Genomic DNA, 25,441 nt, shown 5'->3' on the forward strand with positions numbered 1-25,441 from the left:
GCCACAATTTGTTAATGGATTGCAGATGCTTGGGCTGACGTGTCTGCTTGCACTTTTCTTCAAACTTTGGCAAAAGCCGGCATCGTTGAGCGAGACGGACTCTGACAATGACGAAAGGGAACCTGGCGTGTTTGATAGAAATTTAGCCCGGATGCTTATTCCAGATACAGAAGGATGAGTTGTTGACTGAAAAATTAAAAAATAAATCCCAACCACCTTCCAGCTGCCTTTTTTAAAACATGTACTAGCATGCATGCTTTACCGCCATGTTTTAACGTGCCCGCGCCGCAAAACCCTGGGCGCCTTTTGAATGTGTTAAATACAGAAAAAGCACCCATTAATTAGGACTGCGCCCTATAACCCAGCCAACCCTACGGTCATGAAAATACAGTATTTCTTTTTCTATTTGCACTACTTGCTTGATGATAATTTTTTTTGCTGTGTTCTCTATTTGTGGCCTCTTGGGAAACATCTACTTCATGTATTTTCATTCATTCATCAACCAGAAATCTGTAGAGTTTAGTCTATTCATAGGGCTGGGAGCATGCATTTCCTGCCTCTCAAAGTGCTGGCAGTGCTCCTGACTTGTATTCATTGCTCAGAGGTTTTTTATCAGCCTGGTTTGGCTCACATCCTCCCTGGTATTTAAACAGCACTGGGATGCAAAAAAAAAAAAAAAGCTCTGGGCTTATTTTTGTTTTCTTCCATTTCGACATTTCTTTAAGGTGAGCAGTTAAAAAGGGGGAACCAAAGTGTGGGAAAAGACACCCCAGGAGCATTTGGTTTGTTTATTTAAAAAGGTCCAGGACCGTGGATCTGTAACCTGCCTTTTTTATTTTCCTCTTAAAGGTGCGCGTTGGAGGTTTTGAGTACTCTCCAGGGACGCTGCAGATCTACTCGGACAGCCTGCTCACCCTGCCTGCCATCATAGGTATAGGAGGGGGCGGCGGCCTGCTCCTGTTGGTCATCATCATGGTGCTGATTGCGTATAAGAGAAAGTCGAGGGACGCCGACCGCACCCTGAAACGGCTGCAGCTGCAGATGGACAACCTGGAGTCCAGGGTGGCGCTGGAGTGCAAGGAGGGTGAGTGGGGTTTCTGTTTTTTGGGATGTTTGCCGTTAGGTGTGGCTTCATTTTTTTCCTTTGTTAGCACATGCATCCCTCTCTTTCTATTTTCCTATCCCTGCTATCCCCCCACGGTGTTCGGCAGCAGAGGTGTGTGTGCATGTGCGTGTGCACGTGTGTGGGTGTTGGTGTCTTTCCAGAGGAGTTACTTTGATCTGAGCCAGCCACCAGATGTTGGCTCTCCCCCCCACGAGAGCAGCCTGACTGGCCTCGCCGCCATCCACACTGATGTGGGGGTGGCGGGTAGGTTAGATAGAGGCGGGGGGCGCGGAGGTGGCAAAGTGAGTCGCTGTAAAGAAGGAACAGCAGAGAAACGTCCACCGACCGGCGGCGTCGGCTCGTCTTCGCTTGGCAGCCCGGATCCGGCGACAGTCGGCTGTTCCGGGTCCGCTGGCTTTGCAGGGAGAGGAGCAGATGGAGGGAAGCAGAATACTGATAACATGATCATCACAATCCAGTGAAACGAGAGAGCACTTCATTTGTTACATTGTTTTAAAGAGGCTTAAATAAAGCTGCGTCACAAACAATATTCAATCATAACCAGTCAGAGCTTATAATTGAGATTAAGCTGTTTTTCTATTTGCGTTCACTGTAGCCAAATGGCTTTTCTGGGAATAAATGAATAAATAAAAAATGTCTTATTTTGAAAACCGGTTGATTTAATGCAAAATGTAGCTTGGTGGATTTAACCTTGTTCTTGGTGCACCCTGTGGTCCTATTGTTGTTTTTATTGACAGCTTTCTAGCAGATGAGAAACAGTCCGAGCTCTGATCGAATCACAGACATCAGCAATGTCCTTGCGAGCTGATAAATGGCTATAGAAGCGGCGATAAGCATAGCCGAGGTTGACACGCGTGTAGCCGCGACGTGGCATGACAATCTATTAATAAAATCTGTGAAGTACCGCTCACTGCGAGGAAAGGGAAGATGCATGCAGCTTTCTGAAGCAGCAGCTTTTAAAAACACCTGCACTCTTAAAACATTTGGGTTATTTTTTCCCCCAGTTCTTGGGTTATTCATGTTGGGATGAATTTTGGGGTTTATGGTGGTTTCATTTTAACCTTTTTTTTTCCTGAGTTTTTAACTTTTTTCTGAGTCAAAATAGTCCCTTTTAAACCTCTGATTTGGGTTAAAAACACAACCCAACTTAAGTTGTTTTTTAACTATGGAGTTTTTAGTTTGTGAATGTCTGAATAAATGATCTGTAGACGGTTTTCCACAATCATGCCGAAGACCAAAAAGTAGTATCAATAGAATTGATGTAAACTCTTTTTTTTTAACTGAAAAAACTAAACTTTAACTTTGAAATCCTCCTAATATGGTCATCTGGACCACAGAGCTAGAAAACAGTTGGGCTGCCAGTAGATGGATATTTAAAACAAGTTCAATAAATATATGTTGCTAATGCACTGACAAAATGAACAAACAAAAAAAAAAGAAAGATTGGTTAGGTTTAAAATGAGCTTCACCTTAAAACTGCAACATGTTTGAAAATGAATTTGTTTTTTCTTCGATGCTGCTTAAGTCATGCAGAAAGTCTGAAATATAAAAAAAAGTCTGCCTTTTTGATAAGGCTTATTAAAAAAAAACTGGATGCTGTTGAAACTACAGGAGGGCTGTAGGACAGGAGAAGCTAAAGAATGAGCCAAAGTACAGACATTATTGCTAAAGAAGCTTCCTTAATATGTCAAATAGTAAATACGCTAAAGACATTTAGTATGTCAATCAAGCCAGACTGTGAGCGTACAGACCTTTGTAAACCTGAGAATTTAAGTTTGATAACAAAATTCTTCAGCTTTCACAGTTTAATGCGTTAGAATTTCATGCACAAAATTTCCAAAATATGGAGTAAGAGCAGGAACATCCAGGAAGAGCTAGACAATTTAATCCCAGAATGAGTAAAAGTATGGAATGATAAAAAGAAGCCAGAAAACAGGTAAAACAAAAAAACCAAACCAACATAATCTTAAGATCTCAAAATGGCTGAATCAGCATTTACGATAAACCAACAGAAATGTTTTCTTTGTGGACAAATTCTGACAAATGGGAGACGAGAAAAAGAGAGAGATGAAGGGCAATTAAGAACTAAAGAGACAAAGATGAATGTAAATGAAGATGCATCCAGAAGGAAAAGATAAAGGTGACTTTTGCTATGTCACTTTGACAGAAGGAGTGTTGAAAAAGAAACTTGAAGGAGAAGGTGACACAAACAATCTGTTTGTTTTGTTTTTTTATCTCTCTGTGTCGATTTATGAATGTGTTTTGTGACACTATGCATTTAAAATCTGCTCTACTTGCATCATAAACCACAGGTTTTATTCACATAGGAGTTTAGATTTTCTTCAAAATGAGTAGTTTGAGCGAAATGATTCTTGTAACCAGTGGAGCTGTGTTTACACAATGAGGTCAAAACCGACTTCCTGGGAACAGAAAAAGTGTGCAAACACTGACACATGCATTCCCATAAATCATCTGGGTAGGAGGCTGTGTTCAGCTGGGGGGGGGAACAGGACAAATGTGTGTGTGCAGGAGCGCAGGCGTGTGAGATGGCGTCCTGTAATGTGTTCTCACAGGGCCGTGGTTCTCTGTTCCATTGCATTATGAACTCCCATCCAGTACACTCTCCCTGTCTGTCCTTGTTCTGAGTCCTTTCTGGGGCCTGGAGGACTCTCTGCATGTGCAGTAAATGTTTTTTTGTTATCCTTCTGCACAGCTTTTGCGGAACTGCAGACGGACATCCACGAACTCACGCAGGAGCTGGACGGAGCAGGAATCCCCTTCCTGGACTACCGCACGTACGCCATGAGGGTGCTCTTTCCGGGCATCGAGGACCATCCGGTTCTCAAGGAGATGGAGGTACGGGTCAGTAAGGAGCCCTCTGCATGCATGCTCACCCACAAATGCATGCAGTGAAGGAATGACTGAGACGTTAGAATTAAAGCTGCGAGTGGTGTTACATGGCCCACAAATGTAACGCCCTCCCCCATTACCCCCTTTTTACCTGCCCACACTGGTTAAATGGCTGCAAGCCTGTTCTAAGGTCCACATGACAACCTATTAAAAACAAAAAAAAACTTTTTTTTTTCCGTTGGTTCTATCTCCATAGCAACCATTTTAATTTTGGGTCGCCTGGGGTGACGAGGAGATCTATGTATTTTTAAGAAGCATCAGCAAAAGTAAACAATTGGATTTATTTGGCAACTGAGGTTTTTTGTTAATCCCGCCCACATTCCTGATTTGGTCACATGATGAGTCCTATCATTTTGTACAGCGTGAACGAAGGATTAAGGTGTTAAAGTTTCACGATGTTCCGGTAAAAACAAAAGTTCTAGTTTGCACTAAAGACGATGTTTTTAGAAAATTCAAACCTTCTCTTGAGGTCAAAGTTCAACACAACTTTGGTTCTGGTTGTAGACTTAACCTGGATGTCTGTGTGTGTGGAAATATTGTTTTAATGTGGGAAAAGGTGAAAATTGCCAAATTTTGCACTTTGCCACAACATGGCCAACAAACTGCAGGTCCTGTGGCCTCCCCCAGGATGTGTGTTTCGGTTTTGTTATTAGAATATGAAATGTTTTTCTTGAGCCCCATAAGAGATTTTGGCCCCATTCATCTTTTTTTTTGTGCTGTCATTTTTGCCAGAATAAGCATCATATTTGTCTGATGGATAACTTTTATTACACTAGACACCAAAAGTACTTTCACCAGCATTAGAATTGAAAAACTCATTCAAAAGGTTGTTTTTATAAGTCCATGTTAGTGATAAATAAAATATAAAGGTGAACAACAACAGTCGTATCACTGTTAATGTCAGATGATGAAGAGTAATTTCTGTTCTGAGTCTTAGGTTGTGTCTGAATTCCCACCCTAACCTCTAACTACTAAAGAACTAAAGAACTGAAATTTAAAAGTAATTCGGACACCATGCCCACTAGTTGTTTTTTTTGTTGTTTTGTTTTTTAACAGCGGATATGACGTCATCGATTTCACAAAGTTAAAATCTAATTCATATGAGCGTTTTGCGACGGTTACTTGAGTCTTCTGAAAATAAAAATGCTGATGATTTATTAAAAAAGTACATTTATATACATTTTTTGGGCAAAATTGTTCTGACGCAATGCATTGTGGTCTATATATTTGCCGATCTAATTAACATCGATGCACAATGGACTTCTGGGAAATTTCCAGGGCACTTGATTTGTGATTCGGACAGCACTGCAAAATGGTGAACGCGCTATACAGTATAGTGCACTATGTAGGGGTTAGGGTGGGAGTTTGGACTTAGCCTTACTCTCCAGGAAAACGCTGTTTTTTAAAAACTGCAGCACAGCAAACGTACGTTCCCACATCGTTTTTCCACATGTACTCTACATTAGAGCGCCACTGACACATCAGATGGAAAATGCACATTTGTGCTGCGCCGTCGTACATGTAAGGCTTCAGCAGCAGGAGGAGGAGGAGCGGGCCTTTGAGACCTTCTCTATCTGCTCATGTTATCAACTGTATTCCAAAGGGAAAGTGTAGTGCAACATTGGATTTTCATTTGTATAGCCCAGGCAATCACAGGCCGCAGTGGCGCGCCAGCAGGCAGATCAATTTCTTATTACCGCATGAAGCTCACAGCTCACATTCTCACTTCAAAAAGGCATTTCTCTTCGCTTAAGGCAGGGGGGGTCTCTGTGATGGAGAAGGGTGGAGTGGCAGCCACAGTAGAAAGCTTCAGCGGTAGACTGGTGGAAAGGTGTGCAAAGCTCAAAATCCCACTCTGATCATTGGGGGATCTATTTTTTTAGTTATGATTCTGCCATTTTTTGCCAAAATCAAAAAATCTGTGTCGTTTTCGATGGGATAGTTTCTGCAGACCGGCAGAAATTAGAATTTCACTTGAGTTGTGGGGCAGGACTGTTGGCATAGACCCCGCCCCCCTTCCCATCACCCATAACTGAATCGGCTTACACGCTCTCCTGCAGCTTACAGCCCCAACCTAACTTTACCGGTGCAACAAAAAGGAAATATGTGTGGCCTTTTTATGCTCCATTTTATTTTCCACATGCATTTCGCCTTTCCTTTTTCTTAATTGCCACGAACTAACAAGACGCCCCCTTTCTTCCTTTGTCCTACATGCATCTGTCTTCCTCCTCATCACCTTCGTCACCTCTGTTTTTTTTCCAGGTGCCTGCGAATGTGGAAAAGTCCCTGACGTTGTTTGGCCAGCTGCTGACCAAGAAGCACTTCCTGCTGACATTCATTCGCACTCTGGAAGCTCAGCGGTCCTTCTCCATGCGAGACCGCGGCAACGTGGCGTCCCTCATCATGACGGCGCTGCAGGGAGAGATGGAGTACGCCACGGGCGTCCTCAAGCAGCTCCTGTCTGATCTCATCGACAAAAACCTGGAGAGCAAGAACCATCCCAAGCTCTTACTCAGAAGGTACAAAACCAGAACGCGTTTGCCTCTAAGTTCACGGTTCTGTTCATCAACCTCCTAATTGTGTTCAGTACATTTGTCATGGAGAGGAAAGTAGAAAGAGGAAGAAAACCCGCCGATCGTTCTGTGTGAGGCTGTCAAACTGTGGATTTTCCATTTTAACAGCTGATCCTGAAGGGAGCAAGTCAGGGAACGGCAGCGGTAGCTTCTGAGGCATGTGTGACTCCTCGTCTCCATCTCTCAACCCTGTCGCTGTCAGAGCAGATTACACCCCTGAGCACACATGCACTCCCGCAAGAGATGCCATGAGACAGGACGCCCCTCCTCCCTTCAGCACTCAACGCTGGGAGAGGTAGAGGAGGGAAGCGGGTGTGAAGAGGACAGAGAAAGCAGCCAGGATGCTTAAAAGGAGGGAGATACAGGACGTGAAAGGAGGGAGAGGTAGTGATAGAGAGGTGGATGCAGCTCCAGGGAGGAAGAGAAGTGGTGATTGACAGGAAGAGGAGGCAGCTTTTCTTGAGGGAGAACGAGGCTGGAGGGAAATGAGGAAGAGAACTGGAGGCCTGTTAGGATGGGAGTGCTGTGCAAAAAATTCAGAGTAAAGATAGAAGGAAGAAGAGAGAAAGCTGAGAGACACAGTCCTGAGAAGATCCACACATTTAAGAAAAGACGCAATCAGAAAAATGGGCTGTCTAGAAAAAAAAATTGGAATTAGACATTAAATGATAAAAAAAGTGCAACTCTTTTTCTCTTCTTTCCGCCTCATAGAAATATATAATTATAAATCTAATCAAATAAATGACTGGAAGCCTGTGTGAAATCTTAAGGAACTCTCTGCCAACCGCAGGAGCTGACGTAAAAAAAAAAAGCTTCTTCTGATCCCTATCACTGGTTTTTTACTGAACAGACAAGAATTTTATTTTATTTACGTGATAGTCTTCGTTCAAGAGGATTTCTACATCCTTCTACATGCTCGCCATCTGACCTGCATTAAAGACATGCTCTCCGTTTGGCGGACGACGCTCAGCAGAGGCGTGGGAGGGAAATGTTGGTGCCACGGGCCTTCGCTGGTTTCACTAGCACACTGACCTAGTTTCCTGTATCTAGTTTCCTTTCTTAGCCCTGCGTCGGGATGGAAGTCGGCCAATGACTGGAATCCAGTCATTTACTGAGGAAAGCAGGCGACGGATTATAAAGGAGTTCAATGGACGTTTGATGGAATCATTTTTGGTTTGATTAACAAAGCTAAACGCGGACAACTCCTCACGTTTCTGACAGGAACGTTTCGTTTTGAACAGAGGTTATAGTGTTTGATGGTTAACTTGTTGCAGAGGTTTGGGTTTCTGGTCCTTTTCTTGGGCGTTTCGACCCCTCCGTCCTCACCCATTTCTCGTCTCCTCCTCACAGGACCGAGTCGGTGGCAGAAAAGATGCTCACAAACTGGTTCACCTTCCTGCTGTACAAGTTTCTCAAGGTAAGAATCGTTGCACAAAAAACATCCCCAGAGCTTTTTGAAGCCGCAGTCAGCAGCGTTGCTGTTTGACAATGAAAACGCGGAGTCACTGCTGCAGTATTATGCCCTCGCGCATTCAGAACGCTTGCTTTCACGCCTCGCCACGCAGGTTTCTACAACCATTTTGAGCTCTACATACAAAAGGCGTGCCCATTGAATTTGCGGGTTAAACCTGGTCAGACTTTGACCAATCAGGGACTTTTTGATAGTGGCGTATGGACGACATTCCTTTTCATTCATGGAAGTGGGAACTGTTTAAAAATCGATCATCAAAAAGAAATCTGGGTTGTTAGGGCCCATGGAGGGTCATAGAGGGGAGCGGCTGCATCTTAGGGGGAGCACAGGTGTGTCTTGCAGTTCCTTTGAGGTGGAACGTACCATTGTTGTGCGTGTGTGTGTGTTAAGCGCATCATGTAGTATTTATAAGGATAATGTACGTTTATGACATACAGGGGATCTTGTCAAACTATATCCTTACGCCACATTCTAGTTGTGAGTACGGTGCGAGTACTGGTCCCTTTACTAACCGCTGGCAAATATGGCACGCACGGGGTGTGCAGGTGACACGTAAGTGCCTGTAGGATGTCTACACAAACTCTAATCGTCTAACAGCGACCTGCCGCTTGCAGCAGGCCCATAGGAAAAAATGTACATGAACGTTTTGGCTCTCCGTGTCCACCGAGTGGTCTACGATCTTAAAATTCCCTGCGTGCCCCGTAGAGATTTACCCGTTTTTTCGCCCACAGACAGCCCGTATCCACACACATCCACATCCTGTCTCACAGAAGCTTTCACTCTTTCTCCTGTCTTTAACCTCTTAAAGCCTGTCGCACACACGCATGGACATCACACTTTTTGTGATGACTACATGAGTAGAGGGTTAGCTCAAATATTAGCTCGGGTCTTAAGAGGTTAAATATTCTTCCTGATTTCATACCAGAGAATAAAAACATAAATGCTGCTTAATTCCTGTTGCATCTCAAAAATGTGTCCATTTAAACCCTGCTGCAGCTAATCTGTTAGTATCGAGCTTTAAACCCAGGGGGACAGGCAACCTGCCGCACAGCAAACTAGCCAGCCCTCAAGGGGGTCTCAGTTAGCATCTGTGTACACCAGCATGCATGCATGTGTGCATCTTGACTGAAAAGGTGAGCCTGTGTTGGGAAGACATTCAGCATCTGCGTTTTTGTGAACTTTAGTCAAAACGCCAAAAATACTTGAAATGGACAGAATTGGAAAGAGAAGGAAGCAAAAACAGTTGATTTGAGGGTTTATAAGATAAACAAAACACTCAGGAAAGAGAGGAGGGTGAAACAATGAGTTTTTATTCAACCTCTGCGGCTCAGGGCCTTTAAGGGTCGCAGAAAAGAAAGACCTGGAACAATTTCAAGACCCAGTCGGGTATGAATAAAGACGCGTAAAGGTCAAGTGGTCTTTCAGGGGGATGGAGGAGAAAGCGCTTTAAGCTAGAAAAAGAAACACAGGTAAGTAAAAAAAAACTTGGATTGCTTCCCTGTTTAAGGTTCATTCGTCTTTTTACCTTGAGTGGCGTGTTTTTTTTATTTTTTACACTTAGAAGTCTGAGTCTTCAGTCAGAAAAAAGTTCCATCTTAGTTTATTTAAATATCTAAAATACCGCCAGTACAGTGACGGTTCTTACTAAAAGACGAGTTTCCAAAAACTGTGTGATCATCTCGCTGCTGCCGCCTTTACTGGCACCATTTGAGGGAGACAGAAGGGCTGAGACTCGTATGCTGAGAGACAGAGAGGACGTCTGCTGTGTGCTGTGTTTTCACCATAGGAGGCAGGCAGTGCTAGATGATCCCATAGAGTTTATCTGACAGCTAATGCATGAACATGCCCAGATGAAGGGCGCAGGATCCGGCCTGCGCTACACCGTCCCACCTCCAGGCTCTGATGACAGACGCACAGTAAATACGACTAAATAACAAGACAGGATTTGTGTATATAATCAATCATAAATTTGGCATTTTGACTTTAATGAAGCGATGCCCTTAAGGAACGTTTCATTTTGTTTGACATCTGCAGTTATTTCGATTAGATGATTTTCGTGAGGCAAGCCAAGGTTATTGGTGTGGCAAATTATGTGCAGAAAGAAAATTTAAAGTGCTTTACATAAAACAGTAAAAGAAAAGTTTAATAGAAATATTGAAGGAGTGATCATTAAAATAAAGATTTAACATAGGACTGGATTTAAAGAGGGCTTACAGTAACAGTACAGATGTAAACTTTTGAACACAAACAAATCTAAATCAGCTCAGAACTGGCCTTTAATCTGGATTTAAATCAACTGTTTCATCTGATCCAAGGCCTCCTAGGAGGCTGTTCCAGATCTTTGGAGCATAGAAGCTGAGTGCAGCTTCCACGTGTTTGTTTTGGACTCTAGGAACTGACAAAAGGCCAGATCCAGATGAGCGGCGAGGTCTGGCTGGTACATACAGGGTCAGGAGGTCAATCATGTATTTTAAAGTCTACCTTCTGGATGAAAGGCAGCCGGTGTAAAGAACTCAGAACTGGACTGATGTGGTCTACTTTTTTGGTCCTCGTTAGAACCCGAGCAGCAGTTTTCTGATTGAATTTTTTTTTTTGTGGTTGTCCTGTACAAACACTGTCACACTAGTCAAGTGGGCTAAAAATGAACAAATGAAGCCTTTTCTCCAGGCCCTGCTTAGACACCAGATCTTAAATCCTTGAAATATGTTTAAGATGATTGTAGGCTGGTTTTGTGACTGCATTAATGTTTTTATCAAAATGTAGGTCTGTTTCCATGACTACACCAAGTCTCTGACCTGGTTGGTGGTTTTTACATGAATAGACTGAAGCTCTGCAGCAACCTCCAACCGTTTCTCAAAAACAAGAACCTCAGTTTATTTTTTTGTTTAACTTAAGTTAGTTGTGTCACATCCAGTTATTAATGTCCTCAATCCATTTTTACAAAATCCTGTACAGGGCCTCTGTCTCCTGGTGTCAGTGTAATATATATATCTGTGCGTCATCTGCGTAGAATGGTAACTAATGCTGTTAGATAAAAGTGGCCCTAGGATAGCGCTTTGGGAAACTCCACACATCATTTCTGTTTGCTCAGATTTGAAATTACCGATTGACACAAAGTACTTCCTGTTTTCCAAGTACGTTTTGAACCAGTTTAGGACTGGCCCCTTGTGAGACCGACTCCAGACATTTGAGTAATATGTGGTCAACTGTATCAAATACGGCACTGAGATCCAATCAAACAAACACTGAAATATTTCCACTGTTTGTGTTCAAACACACATCATTAGTCTCTTTGGTCAAAGCCATCTCAGTTCTGTGGTGGTCTGAAGCTTGACTGGAAGAAATCATAGCAGTGTTAAATAATCAAACAGCTTTAACTCAAGGTAGCCAAACCTGTAAATGATCCTCCTTTTGATATTCTAATCTTAAAAATGAAGCAATAAGGAAGAACGCCTTTAAATTTCACTCTGAGGTGATTTACAGAGATATAAATGCTTTTGCAGAGAACAAAAAAAACAAAACCTTTTTGGCTGCAACTGCAACATAAATAGAAATGTAATTTAAAGTTTCATTCCTGCTTTGGTGTTACATCAAAACATTGCAGAACTGTATTACAAACGTGCAGGTGAATGAAAATGTGGAAAAACCGAGGAATGAAGGGAGGACAGCCTGTCTGCTTGTCGCCCGGCCGATGCGTTTCACGCTCCAAAGTGCTTCTGCAGCGCTTTTCTCTCCTCAGTCATTAACCTTTTATTAACTCCTCCATCAATTGCCACTCACACACAATCACATTTTCTTTCGTTTCCGTCCTCCTCGCTCATACATGTGCTCACGCTCACACAGAACGGCATTTTCAGGGGATTATTTAGCTGTAAAGAGGAGGACTGTTTGTGCGCTGTTTGCCCACACAGGCCATGGCCTCTTCCTCTGCGGCTGTCTCTCATTGGTTTGAGGGTAATTGGAAATCTAGCTGGGCTGCTGATCAGCAGAACAATGAACATTTTTGGTGTGGGGAACTTCATTTTTTTGCAGACTTTGCATCTGAACCTGTCTGCCTTTTCAGGAGTGCGCTGGAGAGCCCCTCTTCATGCTCTACTGTGCCATTAAGCAGCAAATGGAAAAGGGGCCGATTGATGCAATGACAGGAGAAGCCCGATACTCGCTCAGCGAGGATAAACTCATCCGGCAACAAATCGACTACAAGACACTGGTCAGTGCTCATTTTTGGACTCATAAAACAAATAGATCCTTGCAGGAACCGGTCCCAATCCGGTGCTTCCTGTCCTCTGCAGACGCTGCACTGCGTGAACCCGGAGAATGAAAACGCTCCTGAGGTGACGGTGAAGAGTCTGAACTGCGACACGGTGACGCAGGTGAAGGAGAAGCTGCTGGACGCGGTGTACAAGGGCACCCCCTACTCCCAGAGACCAAAGGCCTCAGATATGGACTTAGGTGAGGAGAAGAGATCGTCCTCAGACCTAAAACAAAACCAGAGCACGTCAATCTGATTTAAAACCAACCTAACATGAAGCTTTTTCCTTATTTTTTAACCTTTATTCAAAAAGTAGAAACATTGGGGGGGGGAATCCCATCTTGCTGCAGCCTCCTTGGATAAAGTTCTTCTAGTTCAAAAACATTTGAAACTATTTGAACTGCTAAAAAAAGTTTTAAAATATCCTCCCTTTTCTGTATTTTACAATCTTTATAAAGTCTAAAAACCAGCTTTTTACATTTCAGATTTTTCTTTTCATGCATTAAAATTTTGAAAGTGATTCAAAAAAATCCAAAACATTTGCTTATTCAGCCATAGATGCTGATGTTTTATGTTTTGTACACTCTAATTCAAATTAAAGAGGTTTTTCTGAACAAGATTAGAATTTACCTGCCAGACTCATCTGCAGATCAGTGGATAAGTGTCAAAAGCAAATTTGGGGAATTTTTTTTGGTTTTCAATTATAGTTTTTTTAATCCGTTGTTTTTTCCTAATATAAGAATTCACAACATGATTGATGACGGTTCCACCTTTTTACAATTGAAATAACCAGCTGTGTGAAACTGTTTTTTTACAACTAAGCAAAATTGTTTTTGAAATGAGAAAAAAAAATAAAAAAATGATTGACTCATTAAATAAACGTGTTAATCTAAATCTAATCTGGATAATAGCTGGTATGAAGGATATAAAGTAGTGGTCCCAGGACTAATCCCTGGTGTCTGCCACAGCTAACGGTGGCAGACACCGTGAGAGAAAAGAAACCCTCTGCATTTATTTTTCTGATCTTCCAGAAGAGTCTAACACTAAAGGTGTGCTTTTGTTTTCCATGTGGGATTGGCAGAATGGCGGCAGGGCAGAATGGCTCGCATCATCCTCCAGGATGAGGACGTCACCACAAAGATCGACAATGACTGGAAGAGACTCAACACTCTGGCCCACTACCAGGTGAGGCGCTGCGGCTGTGCAGCATAAATCCTGACATTTGGGTTGTTTGTGTGTTTGCAGCACAGGTAAACTCATGAAAGCGACTTTGCCTTGTGCAACTGTTGTTGTCGTTGTTTTATTGTCGCGGAGTGAAAGGCAAACTGAACCCGGCCATCCTCTTGCAGGTGATGGACGGCTCGGTGATCGCCTTGGTGCCAAAACAGAACTCGGCCTACAACATCTCCAACTCATCCACGCTCACCAAATCTCTCAGCAGATATGGTACGAAAGAAGGTGTGTGTGTTTTGTGTGTGTGTCTATCCTGTACGCAAAATCTTTTTTTAACAGAGACTTCCCACTCTATCAGAAAATATGGAGTTTGCCTCTAGACAGTTTTATGTATAGTTGTTGATTTTATTCGTATGTGCTTTTATGGGGAAGTGGCACTTCCTGCTAACATAAGCCCCCCCCCCCCCCCCCCCCCCCCCCCCCCCCCCCCCCCCCCCGCGGGTCCATGTTCCCTCCTGACATGTTAAACCTCTCAATCTCGCTCTGTCACAAAAGTGACAAAGTTTGCGGCAGGAGCGTCATGCTCCGTGTCACCTGAGATGACTGTCCGACAGAGGTGAGAGTGACAGACGGTGAATTGAAGGAGCGATGAGGCTGTCACTCCTCGGAAAGCGTTGAACTTTACAGCAGCGTTTTGCCGTGTGCACCTCTTAACTCTGCTTCCGCTTGGTAAATCGATTTTCCTTTGAGATGCAAGGAATTCTATGGATTGAATTCACGGAGGTCAATGTTTGTAACCAGATTTTATGAGTTAGCTGATATCTTCTTGAAGGGAGCTAAAATAACCTTGCTGAAATTAAAGATGTTGCCGTTTAACCTAATTTCCCTCCTCGGCGGCGTAGAGAGCATGCTGAGGACCGCCAGCAGTCCGGACAGCTTGCGCTCCCGAACACCCATGCTCACCCCTGACCTGGAGAGCGGCACCAAGCTGTGGCATCTGGTGAAGAACCACGACCACTCCGACCAGAGGGAGGTAGATAGGGGGAGCAAGATGGTCTCGGAAATCTACCTAACCAGACTGTTGTCCACCAAGGTAACAGGATCAAACCCTCCCCCTCCGCTCCACCAAATCCATGTCATGTAGCTCATTTAAACCCGCGGCCTCGGTTGACCTTTGTTTCGTGGTGGTCTCCAGGCTCATTAACATTTTTCCTAACCTTTTCCACAAAGACACATATGCACAGTCTTAATTAGCAGGATGACCTTTGGCTATTGAGTTTGCGTGGTGCTACCTGGCCCTCAGGCCAGGTCCTCGCCATCATTACCGCATTCCTCAGCATCCAGACACAACGTGGCTTTTTATCCGCCGCATGCCTTTTGATTAGGATCAGAAAGAGATGGTCTGTAAGGTAAACTCCAGCTTAAAGTGCTGTTCTCGTTACTTTTGGGAAGCAGCTGCTTCGTATTCTTGGATTGTTTTTGCATTTTTGTCAAAACTCCCAGAATCCCCTTTGAGGGGTGGCTGCTTTTTATAATCTCATTTTAAAAAACAAACAGTCTAAAAAGCAAAACCTAAAGCTCTGCTTACGCACATTCATTTGTGTCATTAGATAATCGCAATAATGGAGAAAAACTTTTGACATTTTAATAAGACACTGTCATTAATTGTCTTAAAGAATGAAAGTAAAAGAGGAATTTTTTGCACTGACTTTCTGTCAACCCCCCCGTCAAAAAATGTAAAGATGGTTTTCAGTTTGAACTCCCATTCAGGTGAGAACTGGTTCCAGGCGTTTACAGATCTTTCCTCTCAGATCAACACTCGGTCTGCGTTTTTCATGTTCGCTCACCTCTGATCTCTCAGCGCCACCGTGATTCTATCGTTAAGCTGCAGGTTGGAAAGTGTTGGTTTTGTTGCATCACTGCTGCCTTAATTTGGAATGTGATTAACATTCGAGCCTGAGGAAGACAACAGAAGGAAGATCTTCTTTTCATTCCCCCCTCAGCTCTGTGTGTTTAAGAAGCTGATTTGTTCAAGTGTGAAAGTGCAGGCGGCTCTGTGTTCGGTCAAACAAAGGTTTGAAAAGACGGGCCTGAATGCCCAAAGATGGATTGTTCTCTCCAGGACAAATTGTTTCATCATCAGGGGCCTTTGGTGTTGCTTCACCAAAAGGAAGAGGCATGATGAATTTGGATGAACCGTTGATGTTCTCGTCTTCAGGGCACGCTCCAGAAGTTTGTGGACGACTTGTTTGAGACAATCTTTAGCACAGCGCACCGAGGCAGCGCCCTGCCCCTCGCCATCAAGTACATGTTTGACTTTTTGGATGAGCAGGCGGATAAACACTTCATAACAGACTCTGACGTACGGCACACCTGGAAGAGCAACTGGTGAGTTTCTGTGGGACGATGGTGAGCGAGGGTTTGGGGGCTCCTTTGCATCGTCTTCGTTTAAAAGATACAAGCAGTCAAACGTTTTTTGATCAGTTCTAGTCCCCGTCTGAGTGCTTCTAACTCATCGGTGTCTCCCTCTGTATAGTCTTCCACTGAGGTTCTGGGTGAATGTGATCAAGAACCCCCAGTTTGTCTTTGACATCCATAAGAACAGCATCACGGATGCGTGCTTGTCCGTGGTGGCTCAGACCTTCATGGACTCGTGCTCCACATCGGAGCATAAACTGGGGAAAGACTCGCCTTCAAACAAGCTGCTTTATGCTAAAGACATCCCCAATTACAAGAACTGGGTAGAAAGGTGAGCGCGCATGCAGTCGGGGAGGTTTAACACCATGATGGAGGGTCAGTTTAACCCCTGTGCTTCCATGTTTGCACAGGTACTACTCTGACATCTCCAGAATGTCTGCCATCAGCGATCAGGACATGAGCGCCTACCTCGCAGAGCAGTCCCGCCTTCACGCCAACCAGTTCAACAGCATGTCAGCCCTACACGAAATCTACTCCTACATCATCAAATACAAGGACGAGGTAAGTCTGTGTGTCCTCACTGGTCTGACTTGGCAGATTTTCTTTTCTTTTGTCGGGCCACGTTTCCCTGCTAAGCTGTCCTCTGAAATTTCGCTCTTTAGCCGGCAGTGCTCGTGTGAGAGACTGGCCGCAACTCCCACGACACGCAGCTTTGACACAAATGCAGACAAAGCGAATCTGAATCGAATTACCAGCAGTTTGCAAGGTGCTGCCAGCAGTTGGTAAACCGGCGGATTGGACAGGCTGCCTTTTCAGACCCGACAGCCGCTTGTTGAGCGAAATGCAGTTGGATGAAATGCTATATTACATTTATAGGCCGTTATGATACTTTGTCAGGGGTGTCGCTCCCATTTTTTTAGTCCTTCAAAGGGAAATAACAGCTGGCTTTTTCTAAGATGAGAATTTATAGCAGGCGTGCCTAAAAAACTGAGTTTTGAATACCTAAATGTGCCCCCAGGTGGGATTCACACCTTCTTCAGCCTCTTATTTATGAAGAACGTGCTCGTGTTTTCCTGTTAGCTGACCCCCTCCCTGCTTTATTTTCAGATTTTGTCAGCTTTGGAGCGGGACGAGCAGGCGAGGAGACAGAGACTGAGGAGCAAGCTGGAGCAGGTCATCGACACAATGGCCCTGAGCAGCTGAGGACCATCCTCCTCCGAGTCCTCACTCCTTCTTTCCATCTGTCCCCCTCTCCCTCGCCGTCGCACCAAGACAACAAACAGAACTCCAACCCCCAACAATATGAGCTGCAAACGGACAGAAGCAGTAAACTGGAAGATGGGCGGGCCTGGGTACGCTTACATGTGTTTGTCTGCGGCCCCACGCGGCGTGGGGGGTCCGCGCCTGCGGGCGAGGCCGAGGCGGCGGACATTTTCACGCAGAGCAAGTGAAGTGACAGCGTTTGATTATCCTTGCTGTTTGTGGTTTGCTTGATTTTGATTTTAGGAGTTTTGTCGTCTGCAAGGAACAGACGCCCTGACAGGATCTGACATCACGAGCAGAATGGACCAATCTGTCAGCAGCCTTTTGGGAGGGGCTCTGAGGGTCATGTGACTCGAGCAGAAGCCACAGTCTGAGCAATGTTTTTTTTGTTCCTTTTGTTTTCTTTTGTATAGATGTTATCTGCCCACTTTCTGATCTGTCGCCACTTGTTTTACTGCTGAATTTGCACAGTTTACAGAAACGTTACAAAGCAAACCTATATAGATATTATATATAAATACAACTACGTTTTGAAAAGAAAATGAAGAAGAAAACGGTTTTGTTTTTTTCTGTTTCATTTGATCCAACAAATAAAACAATGAATCATTATTTGTCAGAACAAGAAAAAAAACTTAAGTGCTCGGCGTGAACAGAAAATTGAAAAAGAAACAAAAGTTCATACTGTGCCATGTTTCCTTTGAATGTTGTTTAGTGCAGAGACATTTTGTGAGATGGAATGTGTCTGATTTTAAATATGAACATGCCTAGTGACTGAAAATGGTTTGAATTAGGGCCCATCATGAGATCCTCCTAGACAGAAAGCTGTAAGTTTATGACAGAAGGAAGCTCTATCTTCAGTCGGTGCAATCTCTTGGTTTCTTGAAGCCAAATATCACCAGGTTATTACTTTATTATATTCTTTTTTTTTTTTTTACGACTCTACGGCTGCTGGATGTTTTGAAGGATGAAGTAGCTCCATTGCACTAGCTAGAATATTTCCCTTCGCTTCGGCGCATCGTAGCCACCGTTTCTGGTTGTTCCTGTTTTTTCTCCACCTGCTCCTATTCCAAAAACTGTCGTACAAGAGCCAAATCAGTTATAACCTTTCTGCTTTTACCTTTTTCTTTGGGATCCTCCGTGAGGTCAGGTAGCGCTTAGCTGAGCCCTTTAGAAGTTTCCAAACTAAAGCTACAGAATTATTTAGCATCTTCTCGATGTCAATTCCCAGATAAAGAGGCTGGAAAGATCCAACCTAGCGACTTTTTCCGCCTGTTTTAGTGGGAAAGTCCTTCATCCACTTGGTTGGATAGATGGCTGCAGAAGAACCAGGAGGTGAAGCCCCTCTAATTATCAATTAAAGCAGGCAGAGGGACCCTCCTCTAAGCTTGCAGCTCTTATTTTGAAACTATCCTGTTGCCATGTGTGACTTAAGCTTTTTATATTCCTGTTTCTGGGAGAATTCTTTTTGAAGTCTTGACGTCATGGATTTTGATTTGTGGTGAGAAATACTTTTGTTTTTTCTGCTTGATGAAAACCAAACTGTGGTCTGTATAAAAAAAATTTGTTGTTTTGTTTGTAAATTGTTTACATGACTAACAAAAAGCTGTTTGCCATTTTTTTTTTGTGTTTAAACCAGTTTCTTTTTACCTTCAGCGTGTAAATTGTACATTCACGGTACACGGAAGACAACTCCTCTTCAGGTTCCCTGAAGCCAATGTACTTGACCGAACTCCAGGTTCTATGCGATGATTTTCAGAATCAGGGCGGAAACTGTCGAATCGGATGAGCGTCTGTGTTGTCGTGGAAACTTGCTGCTTTACCTTGTATGTTGTTTTTCTATGAAACCTTTGGGCTGTTTTTCAGTGCTGATCAGAAATGCTGTCCGTGTCGAACAGGCCACTTAGTTGTCTTACGCTTCAAGAAGCAGACTTGAGACTCGGACAGCGGTGAATCTGAGGCATGGTGTGGTACGTTTAAATAGACTCGAGAAAGAATGGGTCTACCTGAAAATTAGATGTGGGGGGGTGTCCTGTGTTTTATTTTGAAAAGGTAATAGATTTTGTCTGCGTCCTCGCTGAAAGCTTCCCGTTTGATAAGATTGAGTTTTAGCTGCAGCGTATGTGGAATCTGAGTCTAGTGGGAGACTCATTGCAGTCGCTTTGTGAAGAAACGCAAACCGTCTCAGCTGCTGATCCAGCTCAAACTCAAGACAGGAAGTCTTCCACAACAGGGCTACATTTTTTCAAAATAAAACACCTTTGGCCTCATTTGTGCTCACACAATTTCTCCCTATTGGAGCCCGTAAAAGCTACTCCTCTAAAGCGGAAGATAAAATGTACTGCAGGCGTGTCAAGGCTTTTAAGGGATCACTCTGCCCAACCAGTTCTAGAAAGGCTTCTTCGGCTCACGCAAAGACAGCTCTTACGGTCAGATGTTCTCAAACACTGAAAAACCTCCGCTGAAATGCTCCGTGGCCAGGCTGCTTCACTTTTTCTGCGTTCAAACATGTGGGTGTTCTTACTGTATGGACCACACGGCTGCTGAGGCTCTTGCTGTGTGGTAAGACACTGTCTGCTACAGCACACAGCATGGACACGCCAGCGGGTGATCTTTTTTTGTTTTTTTGAACCTCCTCATTTATGAAACTCCCCCCATCCTTTTGATTTGTGGCACATTCAGGTTGATGAAGTGACTGCCAGGGTCCAAGCCTGTTTTTCCACCCACAGTCACTTGCCTTTCAGACTGACCTGCTTTACAAGTTTCACGCATCACGTTGAAGGATCCACCGCAGCTCTCCGTCTTCATCCTTCATGCTGCATCGTTCAGTTCCTCAGCTAACTTGTATTCAATGTTGCCGCGGTGGTAGAATGTCGTCTAAAAGCATTTTGGTGTCACGTGAACGAGTGATCATCTCACGGCTCCTCTAGACAAAAACATAAAAAAACAAAAAAACATGACATTTGTGGGTTTTCTGCTGAGTCTAACCGACAGGTAAACTTTGGTGTAACGTCCTTAACGTGAGTGGATCCAGCACAACCTTGTGTTTAAAGCTCAGCTCTCTGCAGTCCAAGCATCGTACCCCTTAGGTTGTGGTCCCATTCAAGCCCTCTGATGATTTTCCTTCATACTGGAAGTTGCATACGATCCGTGGACAAACAAGGACTTTTAATTCCAAATTGTAAACAAGGACTTTAACCTAGAAACTGCTACATTTTTTGCATTTCAGACTTGAAGCGACTGTCACGAGTTTGCAGGTCAACATTCATTGTGTAAATATTCTGTTATTTCCTATTTTGCAGATTTACTACTTGTAAATAAACACATCAACAAAGAGATTAAACATTTTTTGCTAAATAAAGAGTGGCTTTGATGAGTCATTTCATGATTTTCAGGATGTTCTTGTTTCTCTAATACGTCTATCATTTCAGAATATACTTGAGCACATATTTCAATTGCAGCACTCGCCATACAAACACTTCTCAACTAAAAAGAAAAAAAGTCAAATACTTAACCTTGAATGCTTTTATGTTCTTTGCCTTTTAGCTGCTCCCTTTTAGGGGGCTCCTAATCTATCGCTCCTGTTCCTGCTGCTCTCTTGAATACACAGAAGATCTATCTTTTCCATCATGTCCATGAACTCCCTATAGTTTTCCTGTGGAAGTTCCTACATTAACAATTCTGCTATAAGTCCTTCGATAAAGCGCTTAAAGTTTGTTGTCCGTAAAACATTTTTGTGATTGTAATAGGAGACTTGTGTGTCTGTAAAAAGATTTTGTACTTGTCAAAAAAAAAAAAACACATCAGTAGAAGATATCAGAAGATTGCAGAATTTCCTGAAACTAATGATGATCAAAGCTTATTTTTTCATTTACAATGTCATAATGAAATACATCAATTACCATAGTTTGGTATCTTCCGCCATTCAGTCTTGTCTCCTTTGTGCAGAATGAAGAATTAAAAAAAAAAAAAAAGAAATTTCGCAGGGGACATGGGCCCTATGCTGGGGGGGGGGGCTGTTTGACCACCGGGGGACAGAGCCAAGAGCCAGAGACAAGAGCCGGGGATCACATTACATCTGAGCCTGGGGTGTCCGTGTCCCTGTGGTGTGGGTTCTGGTCCTTGCCCTTGAGCCTGGTTGGGCCATGTTTACAACACTTCTTGTGGACCCCGTCATCTCCTGGATGCCCTCCTCCTGGGCGGGGTGGCTGACCCCTGCCTTGCTCCTTCCTCGACCAACTCTGGGCCGGGTGGGTGGCTGCCTAGAGCGGGGGGCGGGTCTCCCTTAGGGGGTCCTGGCTCATACCCGGGGCGGGGGGGTGCCCAGAGCTCCTGGGTGGTGATGAGGTGCTTGTCTGGGGCTGTGGGCACTCTTCTGAGGCGAGGCCCTGTGTTGGGCCCTCCCTGCGAGGCGGGGGGGTCTGCTCTCCTTGTTGAGCTGGAGCTGAACTCTCTGTCCCCCCATGCCTCCCTGCTCTCTGGCTCTGGGGGCCCCGTGGCGGTCCTGCTGGCCCTGGCCTGGGTGGCGGATGTGATCACCTGAGGGGCGGTTGCTCTCCATCTGCGGCCGTGCTGGCGTTGGGGGGGTTCTGGCTGCTGCAGCTGCTGCGGCAGGGGTCTTGGTGTGGGGGTGGCTGGTCACTCTCCTTCCTTCTTTTCACATTCCACCATCCATTTTAGAAGAACATAAACACTCACTTAAGCACAGGTGTTAGCTCACTTGTGCACTAATATTTTGCGTGATTGAATGAAATATTTCACACTAGTTGGTTTAAAGGCATAAGTATGCGTGTGTGAACAGTATTTGTATTGTGTACATGTTGGCATGTGGACATTTTTGCAGCTAACAGGTGTGTTTATTACACTTGAGTGTGTGTGTGGACAGACCCCGCCCTTTGAGATTTGTACTACATCTGAACCTCACCGTAGTGATAAACATCCAGCAACTTGTTGCTTTATGCTGCTTCATTGTTTTACCCCCCCTAATCACCATCCTATTCCCCCCTCTCTCTAATATCCCTCTCTTTTCTTCCCTCCTTTCTTTCTTCCGTCCGGTCCAACACATAAGATTTTCAAATATGATTAACATAAATAAAGTTTGGCCTCGATTAGAAAAGGGGTTTATTCAGACATACCTCTGGTTTGTCTGAAGATTCATAACCCCTGTTGTCAAAGTAAAATATGTCCAACACAAGAGGCCTTCAGCTCTCATCTGTGTGCCCAGCTGTTGGACAGGACAATTTAAAAAATAAATACATAAATAAAAAGTTCATGCATTCTGACTGGCTGGTCCAAGCCAATCACCGATTGGCGGACAGTGACAGACTGGTTGATTTATTAAGAAGCAAACTTGTAACTCAAGTTTTGTCATTGTAGATCAATGCTCATGCTCGTATGTGTGCGTGACGTTTCAAACACGGAGAATTTTTTTTTTTAATAGTTTTGAAACAGTTTTACAGTTGCACAAATCTCTTTTTAAAGTTACAAAACTTTTTTAAGGACGACCAGTTTTTAATCTTTTTACACAGGAACAATGTCTTTTCTGCAAATACAAAACCTTTTTATAAACACAGAACTCTCTTAACAGAAGTACGAAACCTTTTTACGAACAAACAAGCATTTGCAACAAATCTAACTCCATATCTTTCGCTCCTGACTTTCCTTCTCTCACACCTTCCTTCTCTTCTTCCACCAGCAGTAGTCACAATGACCAATTCGGTCTGAAAGGTCAGTTTCTATTCTCTTCACCCTTCCTGACACAACCCCCTGCATCTACCGGACTTGGGACAAGCACAGGAGAGCACTCGACTATGCTCTTTTGTTGCTGAATTTGTTTCATATTGTTGAAATGTTTTGTAAAAAAACAACAAGAAATGTTCAATCAAAACTTTGCAAATTTGTGTACATGAATATATTTTATAAGCTCAAATCTCATCATTATTTGGGTCTTTTTTAAGGGGTAAATCATAAAATGGTTGCTGTAAATTAACTCTCCCTGTGTCCGAATTACCGCCCTAACCCCTATATAGTGCACTACATGGTGTGGTCGCCATTTTTGGGTTTGTAGCATGATGGCCGCCTTCCTCACTCTGTCTTCTCCTGCAGAACATGATCAGCAACATTTATCATTTTCACAGAAACGTGCTGCCGTAGCTGATGGGGGGGTTTGTTCTCTGGCAAAGTTATTACTGACAAATTTACCTTCTAACCATACATCATGCTTGCACTGCCCTCAGCTTACATGTCCGTTTGCATGGAAGAGTGGCACTGTGGGGAGCCACTGGAATGAGATTGGCTGCAGATTTTCACTGCTTTGTTACCAAACATAAAGGTGGGAAACAACACAGGAAGAAATCACCTCGTCTCTCTCATTTGTTATGGCTTGCTTTGAACCTTCAACACTTCCTTCTTTCTTTCCCAGTGGATTTAATGAGGCTAGATAGACAGAAAATGTTATCGTTCTCACCATGTGTAACCACCCGGGCTAATTCAATTACACTTCCATACAAGGAAGAAGGCTGAAATTGCGTAATGGCTGTGGGAGCGCTGAATCTGGTAATGATCCTGTCAAGAGGCAAATGATCTCACAGCTTAGACATTAAAATAAATTCCTTTCAAAGCACAAGATGCTCCTGACCTCACCCCCATCCTGCTTGCACCATTCTGTTGACATACAAGTATTTAGGTTTTTTCCCCCCATTTTTTTTTTTTTTAGCCATCATTGACACGTTTTTGTTTCTCCAGTTGCAGAGGTTTTTTGTTTTTTTTTGAGTGCACGGCGGGCGGCGGTGGCGGCACCGGGGCACCGTGAGTGGCAGTGGTATCTATATTTCCTCTAAATCCAGTCAACGGTTGAGTTCCTCTTGGCGAGGAAAAAGTGACAGCCATTACTGTAGGGAGACGCTTGGAGCTGGATTATTGTCATCGCTCTTAACTCCTGGTTTTCAGGGAAAGCTGAGTGAACGGGGGGAAGTGGGCGTTTAAAGCAGGTGCTGCCAATCTTTAGCCTTCACCAGACACAGGAATGGCAGCACAAGACCCCCCCCAAGGCAAGCCCGGTGCCTTTAGAGTGCTCAGAAATGTGTTGGGCTAGCAGCGAAAGTCACAGCTAAGAAATTCAGTTTGTTTCTGCACAAAGTTTCTGCAGCCACAGAGCTTCTTGCCACTGTGTAAATAAAGGTATTTATAGAGAAACGACTATTTTTTTTTTCTTATCAGGCCCCCTAAAAATAAATGAAACATTGGGTAAAAAATGGGGGGTAAAAAAGTGTTTTTACCAGGAATTTGTATTTTAAGAGGAAATTGAGACATAATTATTGAACGTGTCTAAGATTATTTTGATATCAAAAAACTGTCTAAATAAGGTTAAATGTACTGTAAGATAAGAAATGTTTTCAAAAAGAGTCTTTTTGCTCTAAGATTTAGTTTTTGAAGTGTAGTTATTATTATATTATCTGAACTGAGGACTTTTCTCCCCCTCCGTACCCCTAAACCATCACAGATGAGGCTTAATCCTACCCGCTCTAAAAAACACAAGACATCTGAAATTTTCTCTGAAAAACTGCTGGTTTATACGGAGCCCGTGACCTGGCATGAGTAAAAAAAAAAATTTCATTCCCACAAAATAATAATTCATTTCTGGCAGAGAAAGTAAATAGTATAATAGTGAATATACTTCCCAGATTCCTTTACCTGTTTCAGTGCGTCCTCCTCTACGTCCCTAAATCTTTTTTTAAATCAGTTGACAAAAGCTTTTCTTCATCATCTGAAGCGGCAAGAACCCAAGAGTCTGTTTAAAATTATTACAAAGAACTAAACATCAAGGTGGCTTGGACAATATATTATAGCATTGTCTTGCATACTATGGAGAGGGGGGGTTTGAGGGTGTTTTATTTTTTCATTTATTCATTTATTTATTTTGCTTTTTTGCAGGGGTGGGGAGACGGGAGAGTGGTGTTTGGAAAGAAAAAAAATGGCCAGGTTGTATTACAAATATGTGACTATTTCTTTGTTTCGTTGTATTTCATGTTTGCAATAAAAACGAATTGAAAAACAAAAAATTCACGAGATAAGGCATTTGTTAACACATTACTTGGATTTACGGCAGATACCTTCACATTTCTGTCTGTGTGTGTCTGATAACAATGCACGGAAGACAAGGAGGATGTTTAGAGATCGGATTTATTTATTTCAAAAAGCTCCACAAAAGCATCAGTGATCGCATCTCCATGTCTGGGTTCGTTCACATCCGTCCTGCC

At 43.5% G+C, this 25,441-nt stretch overlaps 1 protein-coding gene across 4 annotated transcripts in view; it reads left to right on the forward strand.

Annotated features, from left to right (window-relative positions):
- Positions 1-20,544, forward strand: part of LOC101175150 (plexin-A1) — a 186,880-nt gene extending 166,336 nt beyond the window's left edge. The window contains exons 20-32 of one of the 4 annotated variants that reach the window (XM_011475605.4): positions 850-1,084; positions 3,840-3,988; positions 6,299-6,555; positions 7,960-8,026; positions 12,144-12,290; positions 12,373-12,532; positions 13,414-13,517; positions 13,682-13,790; positions 14,408-14,598; positions 15,724-15,893; positions 16,042-16,254; positions 16,334-16,484; positions 17,031-20,544. In XM_011475605.4, coding sequence (XP_011473907.1) covers positions 850-1,084; positions 3,840-3,988; positions 6,299-6,555; positions 7,960-8,026; positions 12,144-12,290; positions 12,373-12,532; positions 13,414-13,517; positions 13,682-13,790; positions 14,408-14,598; positions 15,724-15,893; positions 16,042-16,254; positions 16,334-16,484; positions 17,031-17,126 — 2,049 coding nt within the window. In that variant the 3' untranslated portion in view covers positions 17,127-20,544. The remainder of the gene's footprint in view (positions 1-849; positions 1,085-3,839; positions 3,989-6,298; positions 6,556-7,959; positions 8,027-12,143; positions 12,291-12,372; positions 12,533-13,413; positions 13,518-13,681; positions 13,791-14,407; positions 14,599-15,723; positions 15,894-16,041; positions 16,255-16,333; positions 16,485-17,030) is intronic. The other 3 variants (XM_011475607.4, XM_011475606.4, XM_004069293.5) reach the window with 3 other exon arrangements.
- The last annotated feature ends 4,897 nt before the right edge of the window (positions 20,545-25,441 follow it).

The sequence above is a fragment of the Oryzias latipes genome, chromosome 5 (assembly GCF_053564925.1).
Source record: "Oryzias latipes strain Hd-rR chromosome 5, Olatipes_Hd-rR_3.1".
NCBI lineage: Eukaryota > Metazoa > Chordata > Actinopteri > Beloniformes > Adrianichthyidae > Oryzias > Oryzias latipes.